General features: G+C 48.4%; 1 protein-coding gene across 1 annotated transcript in view; it reads right to left on the bottom strand.

The window, feature by feature from the left end:
* The window catches only part of LMBR1L (limb development membrane protein 1 like), a 62,106-nt gene that overhangs the window by 14,888 nt on the left and 22,724 nt on the right, over positions 1 to 24,494 (bottom strand). Inside the window, exons 2-8 of the mRNA XM_048490435.1 lie at positions 15,617 to 15,698; positions 12,898 to 12,934; positions 10,040 to 10,179; positions 6,670 to 6,773; positions 6,452 to 6,578; positions 4,360 to 4,428; positions 92 to 156 (exon numbers count right to left, since the gene is read on the bottom strand). Coding sequence (XP_048346392.1) covers positions 92 to 156; positions 4,360 to 4,428; positions 6,452 to 6,578; positions 6,670 to 6,773; positions 10,040 to 10,179; positions 12,898 to 12,934; positions 15,617 to 15,698 — 624 coding nt within the window. The remainder of the gene's footprint in view (positions 1 to 91; positions 157 to 4,359; positions 4,429 to 6,451; positions 6,579 to 6,669; positions 6,774 to 10,039; positions 10,180 to 12,897; positions 12,935 to 15,616; positions 15,699 to 24,494) is intronic.

Here is a 24,494-nt window from a genome sequence, read left to right as displayed (position 1 = left end):
TCCATAACATCTGGAGGGCCGCGAGTTTGACACCTGTGCCTTACCCTTTGTACTGGACCCAGCAAACGCTTAAAACCGCCTCGAATCTTACCCTGGGCTTTACCAGCAGCGTCCCCGTTACGGTGAACATTCGCGACAGGCCGAAAGGAGTGCACACTGTGAGGGAGAGGAGTCGGAAAGGGGAAAAAGGACAAGGATGAGCAGACTAATGCAAACTGCTAGGAGATGGCGATCATCTCCACTTTCAAGTGGCATACCTGAGCAGAGGCAGCCTGCTGCGCTTGGCGGGCCTTCTCTTTTGCTAAGGGTGGGTCAGAAGCAGGACATCTCCAGCAACTGGGAAAATTCTGAGAATCCAGCTGTGGCGTAGGAGGTTAAGAGCTCGTGTATCTAATCTGGAGGAACCGGGTTTGATTCCCAGCTCTGCCGCCTGAGCTGTGGAGGCTTATCTGGGGAATTCAGATTAGCCTGTACACTCCCACACACGCCAGCTGGGTGACCTTGGGCTAGGCACAGCTTCTCGGAGCTCTCTCAGCCCCACCCACCTCACAGGGTGTTTGTTGTGAGGGGGGAAGGGCAAGGAGATTGTCAGCCCCTTTGAGTATCCTGCAGGAGAGAAAGGGGGGATATAAATCCAAACTCTTCTTCTTCTTCCTTCTGCAGTGCATTTGGTATTGGACTCTTTAAACCAGGGAGAGACAGTGCCAACCCCAGCACTCCCACACCACCACGCTTTTGGAGCCCATAAAGAATTAATGGGAGGAAACCTAAGCACAGCCTGTCCTGCCAAGAGACAGCACTGCAGGAAAGATACAGGCAGTCTGGCAGAAACCCTAGCTAGACTGCCCAAGGCCCTGTGCAAAAGAGCTGGTCGTTTCCCCAAAAGCTGGGGCCTCCTGAGGGCAATTTCGCCCATTTGTTTGATAAGCAGTCATAACACAGAACTAGTGGAGAGACCAGAGTGCAGGGAGACACATCTTAGTAATTCACAAATACTCAATCCCTTTAACCCAGGGGCGTCCAACTCTGGCGCGTCAGATGTTCATGGACTACAATTCCTATCAGCCCCTGCTGGCATGGCCAAGCAGGGGCTGATGGGAATTGCAACCCATGAACATCTGACGCGCCAGAGTTGGACACCTCTGCTTTAAACCCTTGAAAACCAGTTATTGTTAATACTGGCCCTTCAATGTGGCAAGAAATCCACTCTTGAAATAAACCAAGCAGTTGTCTTCCTTTCTGAGCACATCACCATAAATTCCTCTCAGAGGAATAAAAAGAAGGCTGTTGAAACGGGACACTCTTCAGGTGATAAAGGCACTAACAGTGCAGACCTCAGCAGAGTTACTCCCTCCCAAGTCTACTGTAGGCAATGGGTTTAGAACCGTGGTGACGAACCTTTGGCACTCCAGATGTTATGGACTACAATTCCCATCAGCCCCTGCCAGCATGGCCAATTGTAGGGGCTGATGGGAATTGTAGTCCATAACATCTGGAGTGCCAAAGGTTCGCCACCACTGGTTTAGAAGGTTATAACTGTTTAGGACCACACAGTACATGATCAGCCAGTGGCTCGTCATGACATCTGAACCCAAACAACAGGGGTGAGCATGCTTGAGCCAGTGCGGCCTGGTCGTTAATGTGCTCGGCTCAGACCCTTTGTTAAAATCCCCATTCGGTCACGTTACTGAGGGACCTTGGGTCAGCCCTATTCCTTCTCTCTTGCCTCCCTCAGAGTTTTGTACAAAAGTAAAAGGAGCAGCAGTGGCGTAGTGGTTAAGAGCAGGTGCATTCTAATCTGGAGGAACCGGGTTTGATTCCCCACTCTGCCGCCTGAGCAGTGGGGGCTTATCTGGGGAATTCAGATTAGCCTGTGCACTCCCACACACGCCAGCTGGGTGACCTTGGGCTAGTCGGAGTTCTTCGGAGCTCTCTCAGCCCCACCCACCTCACAGGGTGTTTGTTATGAGGGGGGCAGGGCAAGGAGATTGTCAGCCCCTTTGAGTCTCCTACAGGAGAGAAAGGGGGGATATAAATCCAAACTCTTCTTCTTCTTCTTCTAAAGGGAAGAAAGGAGAACTACATATGCTGCCCCGAACTCCTGATAAGTAAGAAAGATGCGACAGGCAGAATGAAATCTGAAGCACTTAAAAAAAGAAGGCGCCAGAAAAGATTCAGTAGTCGGTGGTCAAAGTGTGTCAAGTGTTTCTGTATTCAACCACTGAAACGTTGTCCACCCCCAGACTGACAGATGTCAGATCAATCCAAAAGCAGAACAGTAGGTTTGAGAGAGGTAGGGAGAGAGAGAGAGATTGGCTTCAATATTTTCAGGTCTATTTTGCTAGAGGTACAGACTAGAAAGCACTTCCGCTGTACAGCCATATCGCAACATGGATGGGTGCACACTTTTTGTCCAATATATGTATTTGCCTTTCTCACCAGAAATGACTTTATGTCTAAAGCAGCCCTTGGTGTGTCACATATAGGCAGGGGGGTTGCATGTTCTTTTCTTGCCAGAGTTTCAATGCACAGCAAGTTTGGAATGGTGCATCATCCCCTAAGCTAAGGAAACCCAAACTCAGGAAAAGTTTGTTATCCAAGGGAGGTAAGCACAGCTGAGCTGAAAAGAACAAGCAGAGGTTAGATTTATTCCCCATCTTTCTCTCCTTTAAGGAGATTCAAGGTGCCTTACAAACTCCTTTCCTTCCTCTCGCCACAACAGACTCCTTGTGAGGTAGGTGCATTGCACCTAGTTGATTGAGATGTATTTCTAGCTCAATGTGGTTACAAAATATATTGCCGGTGATTGTATCTAGTTGATTTGAGATGCATTCCTACCTCAATGTAAACACTACAAGATATATGTAACCAGCCGGCTATATGTTACCACCACTGTAAGGGGACATTCTTTCCTTGATCGCTTCTTTATGGCTTCACACTCTTACTGCTATGGGAAACGGGATGTTTTCTTTGGTCTGTGGGGGCAGGAGGCCAGGTGGCTTTCTCTCTATCTGTCGCTGACCTTGGGGCGCCTCAGCTCCGAAGTAACTCTTTCTCACATTCTTTGGGAACACGGGAGGGGGGATTATTTCTGAATAAAGGGGATAGGTTCGCCAGAACTGGCTTTGACAAGCTGGGCGCGTCGTTGCTTTCGAATAAACGCTGCTGATCAACAACACAGAGGGCAATTCCGCACACGAGTAAAATAGGTTCGACCCAGTTCCCTGAGAAGGGTACTAACCTAGGTCGAAGTCATTGTTGTTCCCCACTGCAACCAGCTTGTTCCCAGCTTGGAGGGCGGAATCATCCTGTGCCTCTTCGCCGCTCCGTTCCGACTGGCTACTGTTCCGTCTATCCCCACACGTTATAAAAAAACTGCCACAGGAATGGAGGGACGAAGGTGGCGTTTTTTGATTGGCCAGCTGTACGCATGCCCGAAACACTCAGCTGTGATTGGCTGAATGGGGAACTCCTGGCACCAGAGATTCCGCACTTTACTGGAATCAAGCTGAGTTCGAGCGTGGTTCCCTGAAAAAGTAGTAGTTCCCAACTGGAGTCAGAAATTTGACCGTTACACAGGGCAAAGCTGGTACAAAACCACGTCGATCCCAGTGGTTGTGCGGAGCACTTAGGTCGAACGCAGCTCGAACTTGGGTTGATAACCCAAGTGCGGAATCGACCAGAGTTGGTTTATTGATTCAACGTTCGAGACCTAACAGGCCGAGAGAGTTCTGAGGGAACTGTGACTGGTCCAAGGTCATCCAGCAAGATTCATGTGCTGAAGTGGGGAAACAAATCCAGCTCACCAGATAAGAGTCAACTGCTCATGTGGAGGAGGGGGGAATCAACCCCAGTTCTCCAGATTAGAATCCACCTGCTCTTAACCACTATGCTACATTTGGCTCTTAAATATTTAGGACCCTTCTAGGAATCTCATCTTTATCACACACTTCCTTCCTCTGAGGGAACACAATTCTGCCCTCTTCTGTTTTACCCTCAAAATTGCACCTGTGAGGCAAGTTAGGCACCGAGTGAGGGACAGACTAGACCAGGGGTCTGCAACCTGCAGCTCTCCAGATGTTCATGGACTACAATTCCCATCAGCTGGCAGGGGTTGATGGGAATTGTAGTCCATGAACATCTGGAGAGCCGCAGGTTGCAGACCCCTGGACTAGACCAACCCCTCTCAGTGACATTTGTTACCTTCTGAGTATCTGAATTAGTATTTGAATTACTAGCCCCAGCACTAATCATTACACAATGGCGAATTGCTGCCCGAAACATTCCTGTCAGTGTTTGTGGCCTGGTGCGGCACTCTCCCTCTTCCCTGGAATCCCTTGTGAATATTGGATCACTTACACAGCAGAAGCAGCACACCAAACAGGGAGATGCAGGAGTAGAGGTAGGGGAGGTAATAATCCCAGAAGTCTGTGGGAGAAAGGCATGTTACTAGCCTGGAAATTAAAGGAAACATGTTACTAGCCCGAGCAAAGAGTGTTGGAACCAAGAGGCAGCAAGTACAGTGCCCTGTTCAACAATTCAGAGCACAGCCCAGAAACACAGACTTCCGGACCATCCTTCCAATACACAGATTCGGTTTTCCCAGGACAAAACTTCTCGCACATAGGAACGATCACCAAGGAGTCAGGCTCCTGGTGTATCATAGCTCCTCCCCTTTTTCTTCATGTACCTTTCTCAAAATTTCCACGGAAAACAGTCCCGGTAGGGCCACTTAGCTTCTCCTGCCCGTAAGGACCTTGCAAGCATCCTCAAAATAGCCCAAAATCCCTGTAGCAAGATGTTAAGTCATAACACAACCTTCCCAAACCACCTATTTTTCTAGCCAGTTAATTCCAGCTGGTGATCCATTGCCCAGACTTTGAGATTTTCATCCAGTCGTCGCAATGTCCATTTCACCTGGAACCAGCGGATCGGGTTCATAGCCCGCAATTTCATCACCCAGCAGGCATGTCCAAAGCAATGTAGGTCAGCGGTAGCGACAACCCGTTTGATTCTGCAACGATGCAGGTCACAAGGTGATTCAATTTCGTTTTTACTGGGCGGATCCAACGGGCAGGCTTTTGACAAAGCAAGTTTGTTGCTTAGTCATCTGGGAAGTCAGAGCTTTGCTTACGTCCTGAAGAGCAGGCTTGAGGTACCCAATTCAGGTTCTGTGCGGGTATATGAAAGACTTAAAAAACAGCCGGAAGAAAAATGGGATGAACTAGGCCAGGGGTCTGCAACCTGCGGCTCTCCGGATGTTCATGGACTACAATTCCCATCAACCCCTGCCACCACGGTCAATTGACCATGCTGGCAGGGGCTGATGGGAATTGTAGTCCATGAACATCTGGAGAGCCGCAGGTTGCAGACCCCTGAACTAGGCTAACCCTGGTTCTTCTGGTCAATTTTTAAAAAGCTTATGCATCATATCATATTCCCTCCAACGACGACCGATGGCACTAGAATGCTTGCTGACATGTTAATGGCCCTTCACTTTGTTTGATCTGTCTCTATATGCTTGCAAATGTTGATAACTAGTCCAGGGGTCTGCAAGCTGTGGCTCTCCACAGACTACAATTCCCATCAGCCCTGCCACTTGGCCATGCTGGCAGGGGCTGATGGGAATTCTAGTTCATGAACATCTGGAGGGCTACAGTTTGCAGACCCCTGAACTAGGCGAACCCTGCTGGGGCTCCGGGAGGGGGGAGGAGAAAGGAGCGAAACCCAGCAGGAGGCTATCTGACTATCTCTGCCTCCAAGGCTGCTTTCAAAAACATTCCTGTTCACACACTACTTTCATACATTCTATGGGGAAACGGGAGGGGGACTTCAAATTCAAAAACCTTTATTAGGCATCAAGAGAAAATACAGATAAAACTGTGCAGTAGTATGATCCAGAGTTTGACAGAGTAAAACAACTGCAGGGAGGGGGACTTACGGGGAGCAAACTCAGGGGATAAACATGGATGTAGAAGCCAGAGCATCAGAACAGATCATCTTGCAGCTTAGAGCGCTTGTTGCAACTCAATAAAGAATCCTGCATCTAGAGTCCACTTATTGAACTTTAAGCTAAGACCTAACACACTGGAGAGATTACTATCAAAGTTCCTGAGATCAATATTCCAAGTCCCACCTAGTATATCCAATGCAGCTATTCATTTGGAAGTGGGCATGGAATCCATAAAGGCGAAACTGAGTGATTATGGGTTTTCTAATGAGACTGGTGGAACCGAAGTCAGGGAGCTTAGAGCCTGATCCCTAGGTGTGTTTATTCATCCACAAGATTGCTCTCCTCTGCTCAGCAATGAGAAACATAAGGCTAGGACAGGGGTGTCCAACTCTAGTGCCTCAGATGTTCATGGACTACGATTCCCATCAGCCCCTGCCAGCATGACCAATTGGCTGGGCTAGGAGAACCCAACTCCTGGGCTAGGAGAACCCAACTCACCATAAAGAGATTCCCTGCTGGCCGCATCGTTGTCCACAATGGCCGACGCGACCCAGACCATCCCCAGCACCAACAAGGTTAGCAGCAGGAGCACCACGAAGGTCTCATATACACGTGCCATGATCCCCTGGAGGAAGAAAGAAGGGGCTGTGAGCTTCAAGACTGGAGACAAACAGGATTAGGAGGGGGGGGGGGAACTTCAGGAGGATCGCTGGTACCTTCTTTGATCCCGCAAAGCCTTCAGCCTCGGTGAAGAAATAGGCAAAAGGCATTAGGAAGACAAGGGAGAGGTTGGAGAAGAGGAAAACCAGATTCCAGAGCCCTGCAGAAGAGAAGAACGAGAGCAGGTTATTTGAGTAAGGGCAAACCTCCGAACACGATGCGCCAGCTATCCCTTAGATGTGCCCTTTGTTTTTCCCTATAGCCCTACCCCAGCCTTCAACCGGAGATCAAACACCGAGCCAATCAGCTGACACCAGCTTACACCTGGATCCCGCCTGCTCAGTTCACTTCCAAGATCTTATCTGGGGGTTTCCTGTGCTCTCAAGTTGAGCGACAGCATATACACACAGGAAAACACTATGCTTGAAATTCAGAAAGCCCAAATCCTGGAAATGCATTGCTGAACAGTTATGTAACTACACAAGCAATCTGAACTGTAGCTGATCTGGTGAACTAAATCTAAAATTCAATTCCCCCCCTCCCCCACCCCGTCTGTCAAAAGAGACTCCGGGAGTTCCAGCCATTGCCTGAGACAGTGGCTTGGGCACAAGGAGCAGCAGTGGCGTAGGAGGTTAAGAGCTCGTGCATTCTAAGCTGGAGGAACCGGGTTTGATTCCCAGCTCTGCCGCCTGAGCTGTGGAGGCTTATCTGGGGAATTCAGATTAGCCTGTGCACTCCCACACATGCCAGCTGGATGGCCTTGGGCGAGTCACAGCTTCTCTGAGCTCTCTCAGCCCCACCTACCTCACAGTGTGTTTGTGTGAGGGGGAAAGGGAAAGAGATTGTAAGCCCCTTTGAGTCTCCTACAGGAGAGAAAGGGGGGATATAAATCCAAACTCTTCTTCTTCTTCTTATATGCAAAAGGAAACGCGGGGAACTTTCCTCGATCTTTTCCGCACCTGCATCTTTCACCACCCAGTGAGATCATTCCTAGAATTTTGAGAGTGCCACGAAGGGGCCTGAAGCAGAGGCGTAACTGGGTCAGAGTGCGCCCGGTGCACACACTGTGTTTTCCGCGCTGCTCCGTGGTGCCCTGGCCCTCTGCCCCCTCCCCCCCACCACCTTAGTTCAGCTTGGAAAAGCAGCCTGTTCCCTTTAGGCTGAAAACGGCCAGGTGGGAACTACACGTCCCATGAGACCCTGGGTCTCGCAAGGTCTCCTGGGAAATGTAGTTTCCCCCAGGCCATTTTCAGCCGGAAGAGAACAGGATGCTTCTCCAGCCTGCACTGTTGCACTAAGGTAAGTGTGGGAGGGGGGAGGGGGGGATTTTCCATCCCCCTCCCCAGGCACACACCCAGTGCAATGCGCACACACCGCCCCCTGGTAGCTCCGCCTCTGGCCTGAAATGAGAGACAACGGGGATGAAACCACCCCTCTTCTCAGCAGCTGTCCTTGTGGAAGCGGAGCGATTTAATCGCCTGGTACTTCTCTCACTCCAGCTTCACAACTGTTCCTCCAGAGGAGTGCTGCAAACCCAGAAATGATCTCTCTGGGGGCTGCAGAAACACAAGAGGAATGTGGGGAGACTCTGGCTTCTGCTCTGAGGGCTGGATATGGGCTGAGGCCAATTGTGACCATCTTGGTTGCCCTCATGTAGTACTAGAGGTAGAACAGAGGTCTACAACCTGCGGCTCTCCAGATGTTCATGGACTGCAATTTCCACCAGCCCCTGCCAGCATGGCCAATTGGCCATGGTGGCAGGGGCTGATGGGAATTGTAGTCCATGAACATCTGGAAAGCCGCAGGTTGCAGACCCCTGTGGTAGAAGGAGGAAGAGCTCAAGGGACACTGATAAGCATCAATACACAGCAACAAAGCCAGGCCTGGAGACAGACAGGAAGCTCTGAAGAATCCAGTCATCTCTCACAGTGGCTCTACATCTGTAAATCTTGCCCGAACAGGAACAGGGACTAAAAACCTTCCCCCCTCAGGACACAACAGTGGGAGTCTGAAGAATCTGGTGGATGCTAAGTTCTGGACACCAAATTGTGACATTTCCAGTATGTCAGCTCCCAATGGCACCTGGTGGGCCACTGCGAGTAGCAGAAAGCTGGACTAGATGGACTCTGGTCTGATCCAGCTGGCTTGTTCTTATGTTCTTAATGGAAGACACACTATTACCTGAGAAGTTAATATTTTTGTTGTCGGATTCCGGTGAGTACGACTTACAGGCTGATTATGGATGGGGGAGCTTACCTCCTCTCTGCCCTGCCGCAACATCAGGCACATGCAGCAGTGGCGTAGTGGTTAAGAGCAGGTGCACTCTAATCTGGAGGAACCGGGTTTGATTCCCCGCTCTGCCGCCTGAGCTGTGGAGGTTTATCTGGGGAATTCAGATTAGCCTGTGCACTCCCACACACGCCAGCTGGGTGACCTCTGGCTAGTCGCAGTTCTTCGGAGCTCTCTCAGCCCCACCCACCTCACAGGGTGTTTGTTGTGAGGGGGGAAGGGCAAGGAGATCGGAAGCCCCTTTGAGTCTCCTACAGGAGAGATGGGGGGGGGGAAATAAATCCAAACTCCTCCTCCTCTTCTTTCTCTTCCTCCTCTTCTTCTCTGTGGCGTAAGAGGTTAAGAGCTCATGTATCTAATCTGGAGGAACCAGGTTTGATTCCCAGCTCTGCCACCTGAGCTGTGGAGGCTTATCTGGGGAATTCAGGTTAGCCTGTACACTCCCACACACGCCAGCTGGGTGACCTTGGGCTAGTCACAGCTTTTCTGAACCCTCTCAGCCCCACCCACCTCACAGGGTGTTTGTTGTGAGGGAGGAAGGGCAAGGAGATTGTGAGCCCCTTTGAGTCTCCTGTAGGAGAGAAAGAGGGGGGGGGGAAATAAATCCAAACTCCTCTTCCTCCTCCTCTTCTTCTCTTGCTTTCCACAGGGAAAGCTAAGAACAAGAGCAGTAGGCATGCGGCAACTTCCTTGTACATTGGTACAAGGAAGTTTGCCTTGTGCCACTTCTACTCCCCGTGCGTGGCAACTTCCTTATAATCGACCTCTGCATAATCTGCCACAGAATGTCACTGTATGCAAAGAAAATAAGGTCCGATATGGTTGCTATGAGACCAGTCTGAGAGTTGACCTTATTGGTTATTATGTTTTACTGGTCTATTGTTATATATTTCATTTAACGTCGGATATTTTATTTTACTATGTACCCTTAAGGTGGTTTTGATCATGGTTGATGTTTCTGTCGCGGACGAGGCTACAGGCAAATAAATTCGTTCATTCATGACAGTTATCGAAGAGATCCATGACATGCGCAGCTCCTCCATCTCCCACATTCCCGATGAGCAAAGCACACCCTTTTGCCCTTCCAGCACAACGAGAGCTGCTGGTAATCTGGTTAGGCAAGCCCAGGTCACTCACCGTGGATGAGAGAGCCGTTCAGCCACTGGATGTAATAGTTCCGCGGAAAGGAGAGCAGGACTTCGTTGCTGATGATCGAGAAAGGCAGCAGCAGCACGGCCCCGAGAGAGACCGCCAAGGTGAAGGTGCACAGCCACAGCCTGGGGGGCGGGACAAAGACAAGAGTTGGACAGGTGTCATTTGGAAGGTGACGTGTGGGGGCAAACTTTAGAGAAGAAGAAAAGTTTTGGATTTATAACCCCCCCTTTCTCTCCTGCAGGATACTCAAAGGGGCTTCCGATCTCCTTGCCCTTCCCCCCTCACAACAAACACCCTGTGAGGTGGGTGGGGCTGAGAGAGCTCCGAAGAACTCCGACTAGCCCAAGGTCACCCACCTGGCGTGTGTGGGAGTGCACAGGCTAATCTGAATTCCCCAGATAAGCCCCCACTGCTCAGGCGGCAGAGCGGGGAATCAAACCCGGTTCCTCCAGATTAGAATGCACCTGCTCTTAACCACTACGCCACTGCTGCATGTGCCTGATGTGCCTTAGGCACAACTCCCCTCCTTCTGCCGTAGGGGTTAAGGTGGATTCTAATGTGGAGAACTGGGTTTGATTCTCCACTCCTCCACCTGAGTGGCAGAGACTTATCTGGTGAACCAGATGTGTTTCCACACTCCTACATTCCTGCTGGGTGACCTTGGGCTAGTCACAGTTCCCTCAGGACTCTCTCAGCCACACCTACCTCACAAGGTGTCTGTTGTGGGGAGAGGAAGGGAAAGGAGCTTGTCAGCCACCTTGAGTCTCCATACAGGACAGAAAGGTGGGTTATAAATCCAAACTCTTCTTCTTCTTCTTCGGGAAGAAGGCCTGGTTTGCACAGGCCAGACAGGAGGCAGCAGAACACAATGCCACCACTTGAGAGAATAGAATGACCCTGACACATGTGTGTGTATGTGTACGTGCGTGCATGAGGAATAGAACCTCTTGCATCCTCTGCCACCTTTTTCCCCGCCAGAAAGATAGTAGCCCTTTTCATAACCGTCGCCATTTACCTGAGTAGATTTTAGTATGGGGAAAGCTGTATTTAAATCTGGTTTATATATTGGTTTTAACGCTTTATCAAATGTTGGTAGCTGCCCTCAGCCCACAAGGGGAAGGGAGGCATATAAAATTAATAAAATAAATCCTATCCAAGAAAGGGCCTGGAGAGCCATTTGGTTTCAAACCCCCCAAATAGTCTCGAATTCAACACAGCTATTAAGGATGTGCATAAGATGTAAAGCTTAGACCAAGGTGTGCCTCATAGCCTGAGCTAAGAGTTGCAAATTTAACTATTCCATCATTTTTAAAACTTTCTTTGTTATTTATGGCAACGATCCTCAAAAGCTGCAAGTGGCCCAAGTCACTTTGGAATACACTGCCACAGGAGGTGGTGATGGCCACTAACCTGGATAGCTTTAAAAGGGCCTGGGCAGATTTATGGAGAAGTTGATCTATGGCTACCAATCTTGTTCCTCCTTGATCTGAGATTGCAAATGCCTTAGCAGACCAGGTGCTCGGCGGCGGCGGCGGCGGCGGCGGCAGCGGCAGCAGCAGCAGGCCATTGCTTTCACATCCTGCATGTGAGCTCCTAAAGGCACCTGGTGGGCCACTGCGAGTAGCAGAGTGCTGGACTAGATGGACTCTGGTCTGATCCAGCAGGCTCTTTCTTGTGTTCTTAAGTCTCTCTGGGCCTCTATTTACAGAGAGCCTTTAAACAGAAGGGGATCCTCAACCCTGCAGTCTAAAGGATACAGTTCATTCTTCTGCTTCAGCACATACCGCGTCCTTCTCCTACAGGAACCAGGCCTAATGTGGCGGGCTGCAAAGTCAGCACAGCCAAAGACCATTTCTCCCACCCGCACCCAAGAAGATCTTGCACAACAGTCCTCTTGACACCTGTCGCCTCGTCACTGTTTCTCCTCCATTCTAACAACTCGCTTCCCTTCTCATTTAACATGACTGCTTAACTGAGGAATCCTAAGCTCCTAGCTCCTCTTCTGCATGTGCTAGGCTTCACTTTTGTCTTTCAAGGACACAGCACTTCCATGTGCCAGCACGACAGGGTCTTCAAGCAGCAGAACTTGGAAACATCAGAACATTTATACTCTTCCCAACAGTAGTGGGAATTTAGAAAAAATATCACACACAGATATGTCTAAAGAAACATAAGCAAAATTGGGGTGCTGTGTGGTTTCCGGGCTGTATGGCCGTGTTCTAGCAGCATTCTCTCCTGACGTTTCGCCTGCATCTGTGGCTGGCATCTTCAGAGGATCTGATAGTTCTGAAGATCTGAAGATGCCAGCCACAGATGCGAAGCGCTCTTTAAACGTCCGGAGAGAATGCTGCTAATGCAACCCTTAACTGAGCTAACACCAGTGCACTCCCGGCCGTGAAAGCCTTCGACAATACATAAGCAAAATTCCTTGAGTCTTTGGATGAAACAATACCTTTTTCAGAGAGTCCCATAATTCTGGACTCACTTGTGACTTTGGATGGATGTATTCAAAGCAAAATGCAAAGAAGACTTAAATTATTAAACATATTATGCAGGCCAGGTGAACAAACCCTGCAAATTGTCTCTGTGCAGGAGAACTGTAAGTGTTGTAAGTAAATTCTCCTCTGCTCGTAGGAGAATTAAAGTGTTGTGCCAAGAAGTGTTGATATCTTTCTTGTTCAGTTCTCATTTTGATTGCGTAGCAAACTTGTTTTTAAAGGGGGGGGGGGCGCTATGAACTAAAGCTGTGAACAGAGAGGCTGGCACTGAGTCTAGCAAAACGAAACAAGAAAAATCCCAGATGAGCATGGGTCCAGCGCAGGACGCACACAGGAACTTACGCAATCCTGTTGACAGCAGCATCCTCGTCCTCATCAACTAAGGAAAAATAGAGGAAAAAGATGTCCTGTTAGTTGAAGCCCCGTTTCCAAGCCCACCTGCAGCACACACCAGCTAGGACAGTGGTGGCGAACCTATGGCACGGGTGCCAGAGGTGGCACTCAAAGCCCTCTCTGTGGGCACACACAGAGTTCATCATGTGGGGGGGAATCACCCCCCCACACACACACATCTAGGCTGGCCTGGGCTGCTGGGCTCGATTATTAGCATTAAACCTAAGTCCTAGTTTTGGGGAAGGAGTGTAGGTAACCCTGTTAAGCACTGTTAAACCCCACTAATTTTCATGTGAAAAACTAAAGCACGATCTTTACCTGGGAGTAAGCTCGGTTGCTGGCAATGGGTCTTGCTTCTGAGTAAACCCTCCCAGGGTTGTGATTCACCCATTCGAAGAGTTGCACAGTTGCTTCCAAGCAAAGCCAACGACTACCACCAAGCTTACTCCCGAGTAACGCACGCCTCGGAGCCACCCGTTTTTTCTAAACAAAAACCTCAGTATTCAGGTTAAATTGCCGTGTGGGCACTTTGCGATAAATAAGTGAGTTTTGGGTTGCAACTTGGGCACTCGGCCTCGAAAAGGTTCGCCATCACTGAGCTAGGGCATTTTGGTGTAGTGATTTGGATGTGCGATCCCATCTGTTTCCTGCCACAGGTTTAACGCGCGGGTCTCTTTGGACCCGTCATGCCAGCGACACTCTCAGCTCCAACAGCTGCCAGCACAGCACAAAATATGGAAATGGGGGAAGAGTCTCATCGATACTAATCCCCTTAACACCGACAAAATAATATTTATCCAGTTGCTGTGCCAGACTCTCGGAAGCGTGCCTGTCTTTGGATCATGTTAAGGAGTGAAAATCAGGAAGTTTTCTCAATATCTGACTACAGAACTGATCACAATTTGGAAGCGTGGCAAAGGCTGCCAGATTCGTGTCCCGAGGGCCTTGTTTCCGAAGCTCGCTGCTGCCACAGCTAAACAACAGCACAAGCAGTCTCTGATGAGAAGGACGGGCCCTGTCTACAGGGGATAAGGCAGAGGAAAGCTATCGCTCGAAAAAGAGGCAACACCCTAGAGAACAAAGCCTCCCTAAGGCCAAGTTTGGGGGAAGGAGGAGAAGTACATCCTTGCTTGAAAGAGGCAGCATTCTGCACAGCAATGAACCCAGCAAGAGACCCAAAGTAACTCATCTGGTTCACAGCAAGTGACAAACAGCTCAGCTCACTTTCTCCCCCTCCTCATTTGCCAGTGAAATGCCTAAAGGGCCGTTATAGCCAGTGATGGGATTCAAATAATTTAGCAACTGGTTGTATACAAGTACCATTTTAACAACCGGTTCTGCCAAAGTGGTGCGAACCTGCTGAATCCTGTCACTGATTATAGTCCAAGTTTAGGGACTGCTTTTCAATCAGAGGTGTCCAACTCTGGTGCTCCAGATGTTCATGGACTGCTGGCAGGGGCTAATGGGAATTGTAGTTCATGAACCTCTGAAGCACCAGAGTTCGACACCTCTGTTTTAAATTAATCAGTCATTATTGCATTTACCCAAGACCCCGGGATAGTACCTGACCTATCAACCAAAGTAAACAGAGCGGCCAGAAGGGGGGCCCACCATTCCGGAAATGCTTTGTAAAAATCTGGGGGCATTAGATTTGGGCCAGGTGATTTATACAGTTTCAACTGAGCAATTAATAGTCTGATTTCTGAGACTGAGGGCACAGCAAGCTGAGGGCACACCAGGGGGCTCGGAAGGTGCAGGTTGGGAGAGGAAAGAAAATGACCAAGTATCCCCAGAGGCGGCAATGGGGAAGAGACCCCAGGGCTCTCATCTCAGGCCACGATCTGCAAGCTATCCATCACTATAGGCAGAAGATTTCACTTGTCTACAGGAGGAATTCTTGGACTGTGTCATTCGTACATCGTTGGCGCTTAAAAAACATCAAGGTTCCTACGGGAAGTTTTGTTATTGTTCTTTTGGATTTAAGCAAAATAAAAAAAATGCAAGACACTATCTTGCAGATGTTTTTACCATGGTCAGGGAGAAAACGTCAGGGATCCAAAAAGCTTCCAGAACAGGGAGAATGGTGCAGATACCGCCCCGACAAACTTTGAATGCAGAGGTGGGGAGCACAGATTGCTGTATGAGACACACAGACAGGGTTGGCACCACCACTGATACATAGGGGAGGAGAGATTAGAGAGGCACAGCTACACTTCATGCACACAACTGGCAGCTTTCTGTTGGAGGGCCTGAGTGCCTGGGAAACGCTCGAGTACGGTGGCACACCACCGGAAAAGGGTATTCCACACTCCCGACTGACCTCTCCTTCCAAAGTGTAGTTTCAGAGAAACTGCTGAGGTTGCAAGACCTCCTGGCTCCAATGTGTACGTGCAAGATACCAAATCCTCTGCTCTAACCCATGCTCTTTGCCCCGTCCATTGTGTTGTGCTTCCCCCCACCTGCATGCCCTGTTTGTTTTTCCACCTGTAACTGTCAATAAAAGGGCTGGAAGGGAGACAGTACCGCAGAGTTGCCCCTGGCTTCTCTCACTCGCCGAAACGACATGCTGCCTCAGTTGCTGTAAGACAACAGCTTTCCAAACCAAGCACACTCTGAAAACAATATGATTCACATACCACAGCCTTGTGACAAACAAGTTCCCACTTACCAGTGAAGTCTGTGTGCCTTTTGAAGCGGGTTAGAATGAAGTGGCAGAGAATGTAGAGGCTGGCAAAGAGAAGAGTGCAGATCTGCAGGAAAACACAGAGACACGGGTTGATCTTGGTTTACTGGAAGAAGAAGAGCTTGGATTTATACCCCACTTTTCTCAGCCACGAGGAGTCTCAAAGCAGCTTACAAACTCCTTCGCTTCCTCTCCCTACCACAGACACCGTGTGAAGCAGGTGGGGCCGAGAGAGTTCTCAGAGAACCAGGACTAGCCCAAGGTCAGCCAGCAGGCTTCATGTGGAGGAACAGGGAAATAAATTTGATTCACCGAATTAAGAGTCCACTGCCCCTAACCACTATACCTTGCTGACTCCATCCCACCCTTTTCTAATTATGGACAGGTTCACAGTGACCAACAACCAAAGAATACAATCAGCTTAAAATAATAGACTATGTAATGTTATGATTAAAACCTTATTAGCTTTAAAATTACAGTTAGCATCTTTAAAACCAAGTAACAATAATAGGGACAACCAGTCAAGGAGCGTGGAGGGGAAGGGAAGGCACAAACAAAAAGGTACACACACACCCGCCAAAAAAAAAAGAAAAACCCTGATGGGAATACAGGTAGGGGCAGTGATGCCAGCTAAGATCTGTCACAACTCAACCATGGGCCTGGTGGGATATCTCAGTCTTACAGGTCTTGCTGATTGATAGAACGTTGCATCAGACCAGGGTCAGAGCTGAGACAGCCAAATTTCTCTTAGGCCAAGAATCATCAGTAGGTTACTACCGTTTGAGCGTTGATGCTCCTTGGCAGGAGGGTGTATCAGGGGAGGCAGTCACATAGGTATTATGGTCCCAGTCCATTTAGGGCAGGGGTCTGCAACCTGTGGCTCTCCAGATGTTCATGGACTACAAATCCCATCAGCCCCTGCCAGCATGGCCAATTGGCCATGCTGGCAGGGGCTGATGGCAATTATAGTCCATGAACATCTGGAGAGCCACAGGTTGCAGACCCCTGGTTTAGGGCTTTAAAAGTCAATACCAAAAACCTTAAGCCTGATCTGGTATTCAGCTTGGGAGTTAAGAATCTAACCAAGGGGTCAGACTGCCTCCTTCCTCTGCTGACTCCAGAAGGCAAACAGCCGGTCCCATCCAAAGCGACTGCTCCAGGGGGATTTCAAAAGCTGGCAAACATAACCTTCCCCCTGACCGACAAGTTCAGAAAACGCAGTTCTTTGTAAGCTCCATCAGTACCGTTGAAGGCTTTCACGGCCGGAATCAGAGGACCCTCTGAAGATGCCAGCCACAGATACAGGCGAAACGTCAGGAGAAAATGGCCGTGTTCTAGCAGCATTTTGTATGGCCATATTCTAGTAACATTTTCATTTTGTATGGCCGTGTTCTAGTAGTATTTTCAGAGGATCCTCTAAAGATGCCAGCCACAGACGCAGGCGAAACGTCAGGAGAAAAATGCTACTGGAACACGGACATACAGCCCGGAAACCACACAACACTCCATCAGTATTGCCCATCACCTCCAAAAGTGACTATTTATTTATTTTTTATTTATTTCTTAAACTTTTATACCGCCCTATCCCTGAAGGGCTCCGGGCGGTGTACAACATATAGAAATAACAATATAAAATAACTAAAACATTTAAAAGCAGCGATAAAAACCATAAGAACTAATAATAATAATTAGAACGGCGTCCAGCATTCTATTGTTCAAAGTTCCCTCCCCCCAAGAGGGAGGAATGGCGAGTCACATTGGATGACAAATGGCCCAGATGTCAGGGGCCAAAAGAGGGGGGCACCATCAGCGGCCGGTTCCTCCAAAGGCCCGGCGGAACAGCTCCGTCTTACAGGCCCTGCGGAAACTCACGAAGGTCCCGCAGGGCCCGGACAGTTGGAGGGAGAGCGTTCCACCAGGCTGGGGCCAGGGCCGTAAAGGCCCTGGCCCACATGGAGGCCAGCCACATCGCCGAAGGACCAGGGACCACTAGTAGATTGGCCTCCACTGATCGAAGAGGCCGTACAGGGACGTATGGGGTGATGCGGTCTCGAAGATACGATGTTTAATGCATTCCCCCCCATCACACAGGGAAAGATATAAACGGAATCCCTCCATACCAGTGCAGCATGCACCAGAGTGTTGCAGATACACGACAAAAAACAGTAATGGGTTTGCTAATATGGGAGTGCAATTTTAGGGAAAAGGATTGCCAAAAAGTACACAAGTGAAAAATGGTTAGGGATCACTGCTCTTAACTACAAGCAGCCTAAAAGCTACATTCCTGCCATGGATATAATATACATTCCTGCCATGGATATAATTGCATCGGAGCTGTGACAACACGCCTGGTTCATGGTAGGCCAAAAAGCACAGGCAGTCAGCACGCAGCTTAAAAGCTGAATGAGATAAATGAGCTGAACGAGAGCAAAAAGCAGAAAATTCAAGGAGAATGGCTGCTGTTTCCCCTCCCCCCCCCCATTTCCTCTCCTCCACAAACTACCCATACGCCCACACTGAAGTAGATATGTCTGTAGGGGAACACCAGAAATCGAGGGTCAGATTTGGAAAACTAATGTTCAAAACTTGAACCTAGCTGGCAAGGAAGTAGGGCAGGAGAAGTTTCAGGAAGGCAGGAGAATGTGCAGCTGTAACCAAGGCTATTGGACCATGGTCAACAATAGTGTCTCGGTGCACGGAAACTTTACTGGGAGATTCACACTTAGGAACCGTCAACCGCAGCCATGGCCAAGTTGAACCTCAGTTGGTGGAAGGAATAAAGACAGTGTAATCGCCATGTGTCTCCAAGAACAAATGCACTTGTCCAGAATCCCAGCTCCAATTCACCTCTCATCCCCTGTGCTCATAGATTCATAGATGCAAAAGAAGGAGATATAACCAATACATTAAGAAAGATTTAAGGGACAGGATTAGAGGTTGTTGGTTTAAGGTACCCCTTTCCCACTATAAAGTTGTTCCCGTTGAGGACACTGCTATTTATAACAGAGCCCAGAACCTGCAGAAAGCCAAGGTGGTGCTAGGGGCATACCATCCGTTACACCGGAAGGGGAAAACTTGCAGGGCAGGGGGCATTGAGGAAATCATTCAAAAATATCCTTCAGAATCATTGTTTGCATCCTGAATGGAAGCACTGAAATAGGATACACCAACAATATTAACCTCACCAGAAACAGAGCGAAGCAAGATGAGTCCTCCCCCCCCCCGGCCCCAAATAATGGGCTAGCAGTCTTTCCAATCTTGTAAAAAAAGCAGGCATTATTAATTAGTTAGTATTAACAAGGAGCAACTATAAATAAATCAGTGTTTTGATATCTTCCTCTGGATATTTTTCACACCATTCAAAACAAATGTCTGAAGCCGTATGGAACCTTGGAACAGTATCAAATTTCATTCCAGTCCTTGTAATGCAGTTTCCTGCTTTGAACTAGGGATGCTGTGAAGTTCACATCAAACATGTTTGATTCATTTGAAAGGCACAGGTTCAGCTGTCAATCAAACGTGAGCTGTCACCCAGCCTGATCGACTTGGACTGAATGACTTGAAACCCAGCTAAACAGGGGTTTTCGCTGTATTTTCCCGCAAAAAACTATTCATGTGTAAAATGCTAAGAATTAATTCAGTTAACGCCACAGGGTTTTTTTAAAACCCAAAATGTACTTCTGACCGATTTAACAATGCATGGTTGCATCCATACAGGGAAAAATGTTTTCCCGGCAATTTTTTGTCCACAGTGCCACCAGAAGGTTTGGGGAGGGTTTTAAAAAACCAATAAATGCTACTGAGAACTAGCCGTCTAATAGTGTGTTGCTATGATTGCTTTAGTTCCAGCTTTCATTTTTTTAAAAAAAAGGTCTCTAGCCCTTTCTGTTGTGGAGTTATAAGAGGAAATGTACAGATAGCACTCCCTGCGCCCTGGCTTACTTTTTAAAGAAGATCAGTGATCGTAGCAATACATTGTTAAAATATTAGTTTGCAAAAGCATTTAAGAAAATTTTCAAAAACCCTCCAGTGGCACAGATGCAGGAAAATCCAACTGTATCTCCTTCCTAACAGTGCAGCAATCTTGTCAAGCAGGTAAGCAAACAATCAAACCATTTAACAAACAACAAAAGCAGAACCAGGAGGTATTCAAGCATACCAGCCTTAAAAACTGAAGCATATATAGAAAATGTCAAATAGACATGATACCCAAGGGCTCAAGTAATTCATACGTACAACCAGGTTAATTCATGGTACGCTTGGCTCCCGATCATCATAACCACTGCCCAAGTTTTGAGCTGAGTTCAATTACGCAATTACTTCTTCCCACACTGAACTCTGCATGGAATTGTTTGAAAATGGCATGCATTTTGCAAGCTGCTTTGGATAACAATAGGAGCAAAAGCACGAGTTATAAATACTCTAAATAAATAAATGAAAACACCTAGGGGTTCATGTGAACAAGGCAGGACTACACCTGAACAATTCAGCATTTGTCTACGTATTACTTTGCAGAAGAATTTATGAAAGCTTTCTCCTTCGCCCTGAAACTCCTACTAAACTACCTCCTACTAGACTCAAGAGGAGCATAAAATTGCTCCCACCCAGTTGCCCGACAGGAGCACATCGCCATTCCAGAACTCCCTGACGTTTCAACCGTCATGCTGTTTGTGAGGCAGGATTCGGGCACTCTGGGTGTAGTGATTAAACACGGCAGATTTAATTTTAAGCATCGTTTTCTCTTGCTCACCTCTCAGACTCGCAAATCTATAAAAGTTCCAACTACTCAAGGGCTGTGGCTTGATGGCTTCATTTTCATCCATTTCACGCTGGGTTTTCCCCTTCTCCTACTGCCTTCCATTTTTCCTAACAATGGGTTTTCTCCGTGACTACTGTGTTGTACCGGTTCTAGGTCACAACTCAGTGTATCCGCAAGACTACAACCGAAATTCTCGACATTAAAATCTTTGTCTCTGTTCCTCTCCGCCGAACTGCATATCCCTGTCGCAGTGCTATGAACCACTCGCTGGTGGGAAACGGTCGATATCGCTGAAGTTTCAAACAAGCGGACGATCGAACGACACCGCGATCCACTCAACCAATCAGGAGCCGCTTGCCGCGATGCGAGAACAGGAGAGTTCCTGACGGGCAGAGAGCGCCGGCTTTTATACAGTTTCCCCACGCTTCGCTACAATACCCAGATCATTTCAAAGCCGCATTTAATAAACTGGAAAATTTTACGCCAAAGTTTCAGAAGCCCTGGACTGGGCGACGGAAGTAGTTCAGCGCCATCGCCACGTGAAGCTACCGCATCGGAAACTGTAAAACCCCAAAGAACGCCTCCCCGGGCTTCCGCCGTAACACAAGCCAATCAATGATCGAGAGCGAAACAGGTACCAAGATGATCCCGCCCACTTAGCTCGGTTCCAGGGGGCCAAGGAAGTTGCTGTGTGGACAGCCAGGAATCGCCCCCCATTGAAGGGAACCGAGTCGACCTTCACTCCCTTTTGTAGTGCGGAAAGCCCCATTATTTGTCTTTTCCGGTGAATCTTGTCCAGTGGTGGGATCCAAAAATTTTAGTAACAGGTTCCCATGGGGGTGGAATTCAAACTGTGGCGTAGCGCCAATGGGGCTGGGTGGGGCATGATGGGCGTGCGTGGCATGGCATTCCCGGGCTGAGGCATTCCTGGGCAGGGCTGTGCTGCAGAGGACGAAATAAGCTGCTACGCGGGTCGCTTAGCAGGCAGGAAACGAATGCACGCAGGCGCAGGCTGCCACGCACGCTGGTGCAGCTCCTGCTAGACTGCTTCAAGTTCTGCGTGCTACTGCTGAGAGGAGGGCGTAACTAAGGCAAAAATCACGTGGCAAAATCACCCATTAGTAACCCCCTCTCAGCACACACAAATAATTAGTAACCTACTCTTGGGAACCTGTGAGAACCTGCTGGATCCCACCTCTGATCCTGTCTTCTCCCAATGTGACCAAAGTAGGCTCAGTTTAGTCACTTGAGCTTCTAGAGCAGTAGTTCTCAACCTTCCTAATGCCGCGACCCTTTAATATAGTTCCTCATGTTGTGGTGACCCCTAACCATAAAATTATTTGTGTCTCAGTTCCTAAGACCATTGGAAATATGTGTTATCCAATGGTCTCAGGCGACCCCTGTGAAAGGGTCGACCCACAGGTTGAGAACTGCTGTTTTAGAGAGTTCAGACCTGATCTAGAACCCACTGATTTTTCTTTTTGGAGGTCCACAATATCTGCAAAACAACATCATATTTCAAACGACTCCACTCCCTTCCTGTCAGTTTTCTTCACTGTCCACCGCCTCCCCACCTAACATTTCTTCCGCAAAGGTAAGGAGAGCAGAAGCGCAAAAATTCAGTTGTACCAGTAAATTGGCATCCTGTGTTTCGAGGGCTGGAAATTCTCGCCCGGGAGATGACGCGACAGGAAGTTATGCAGTGAAACTTGTTGAGGCGGTTCCTAAAAGATGTCCTACCTAGACGGTTCAAGGCACAAAGAATGGGGACACGTCCATCACAAAGGAAACTCAACAGCCCTTTCATTGGCCGTCTTTAGCAACAAGGAAGATGCAAACTGGCTTCAACCAAGAGTCTCCGAAGAATATACAACAAAGCTCAGTGCATCCCTACTAAGAAAGAGCTATCACCAGCGGAAGCGTGACATGACCACAGCTATTATAAACACCGTTACCATCAGTGTACACAGCAGTTCCAGATAGCTCCGGGGGTCCAAAGAAACTGCGGCATGATACCATTCATGACAGCCAGCGTATTACGGTACTTGTAGTGTCAGACTATGGACCTTTCCAGGTTACTGTTCTAAACCAGATGCCACCTGTTGTCAACTCAAATCCGAGTAAAGCAATACACAGATAGGAATTTCATACAAATCAATATAGAAATGCCCCCAACCCAGGCTAAGTTTTCAGTTTGCATACATTTTAGGAGAAGAATAAATGGTGGCAGTGTATGAATGGGATGGTGCTTGAGACCCCAACCCTAATAACTCTGTAGCGGGTCTGAGTGAGAGGTGATTATTAATGCCATCAGATTATTAATGAAGGCTGGGCTATTCTGTTCGTTACTGTCTGTGATTGGGACAGAAGACCTGGGTGGTGGAATGCTCATGAATAAAGGAAGAGGCACATTGGGCAGGTCTGGGGGTCCGATGCCATGAAGGGGTATACAGGAAATAACCAGCACCTTGAACTGAATCCAGAAACGAACTGGGAAGCAATGAAGTGATTGCAAAATGGATGCGACACGAGTCTGATAAAAATCAGGTTGCGCCATTTCCCACAGGCTGAAGTTTCTGAACAATCTTCAGGTGCAGCCCCATGTCGAATGTTTTAGTGCAATCTAGATTCTCAAGGTTTTGGCAGCATGGAGCCACACGGCCAGGTCCGAAGGGTTAAGATATGGAGCCTTCATTTCCATGCCAGATGAAAATGGAGGGAGGAATCTTTTCCCCAGCTGAAGCCACCTGTTATTTCCAGAAATGCTGCTGGATCAAGTAAACCAGAGGCGTCCAACTCCCATCAGGACTACAATTCCCATCAGCCCCAATTCCCATCATGGACTACAATTCCCATCAGCCCCAACTGGCCATGTCAGCAGGGGCTGATGGGAATTGTGGTCCATGAAAGTGCCAGAGTTGGACACCCCTGAAGTAAACAAGTGGCAAGCTGACTCCGTGTCAGCTCTAGCCTATCAAATGTGGGCAACACATTATTCCTAATGTTTCAGTTTTACCAACCATCAAACATCCAAACAGGATTCAGTTCCAAATTCGTCCCCCTTCAGCCACTTGACCACAGCAAGCAAGTGCTGGCTTAAGACAGGTCAAGCAGCATCAGAAATGCTAGGGTGTCATCAGTATAGTGATGAATCCCCCATCACTAAAACCATGGATCAGCTCTCCTAAGGGCCTTAACACAGAATAGGGGACCCCAACCTTTTTGACCCTGTGGGCGCATTTAGAATTCTGACACAGCATGGTGGGTGCCAAAACAAAATGGTTGACACAAAATGGCTGCTGCAAGAGATGGATCCAGCCACCAATTGATGGCTCACCTTCTGTAAGCTCACTTTCTGTTAGGATGTTGGGGGGGGGGTGCTTCTGGGTTGTATGGTCATGTTCCAGTAGTATTTTCTCCTGAAATGTCAGGAAACAGCCATACAACTTGGAAAACCCACAACATCCTAGTGATTCCAGCCCTGAAAGCCTTTAACAATTCACTTCCTGTTACCTTCTGCCTCCTTTTGCTAGGATTATCAAGTGGTAGCCCCCATCAAAATGGCAACAGAGGAGGCCAAAACATCACCCAAGGTTTTTTTTCCCTTGTAAGAAAGGAATAGCAAGGAGTTCACAGCAGTGTACCTCCCCCATTTAATCATCATACTCACATTTAAAAACAACAACAGGAATATAGGCAAAACTTATGCACACAACAGGCTGAATACCACCCAGTGAGATCCCATAGCAGAGTGCGGGTTTAGCCTCAAGACTCCCAGATCGTAGTCTGACATCCCAGCCAGGGGTCTGCAACCTGTGGCTCTCCAGATGTTCATGGACAACACTTCCCAATTGGCCATGCTGGCAGGGGCTGATGGGATTTGTAGTCCATGAACTTCTGGAGAGCCGCAGGTTGCAGACCCCTGTCCCAGCCACAACACCACTCTAGCTGTTTATACTGGCTACCTATCCCTATTCTAGCTCATTAGCAGATGAAAGAGATCCCTTCCCCATTAAATATGCAGAAAGGGACAAACATTTCTTTTTACTGCTAAAACCATGCTATTAAACATTTTGCCTGAAAATCTTGCAAAGAAGCTTAATT

This window comes from Sphaerodactylus townsendi, linkage group LG03, assembly GCF_021028975.2.
Source record: "Sphaerodactylus townsendi isolate TG3544 linkage group LG03, MPM_Stown_v2.3, whole genome shotgun sequence".
In the NCBI taxonomy this organism is placed as follows: domain Eukaryota; kingdom Metazoa; phylum Chordata; class Lepidosauria; order Squamata; family Sphaerodactylidae; genus Sphaerodactylus; species Sphaerodactylus townsendi.
This window is presented reverse-complemented; position numbering and strand designations above follow the sequence as displayed.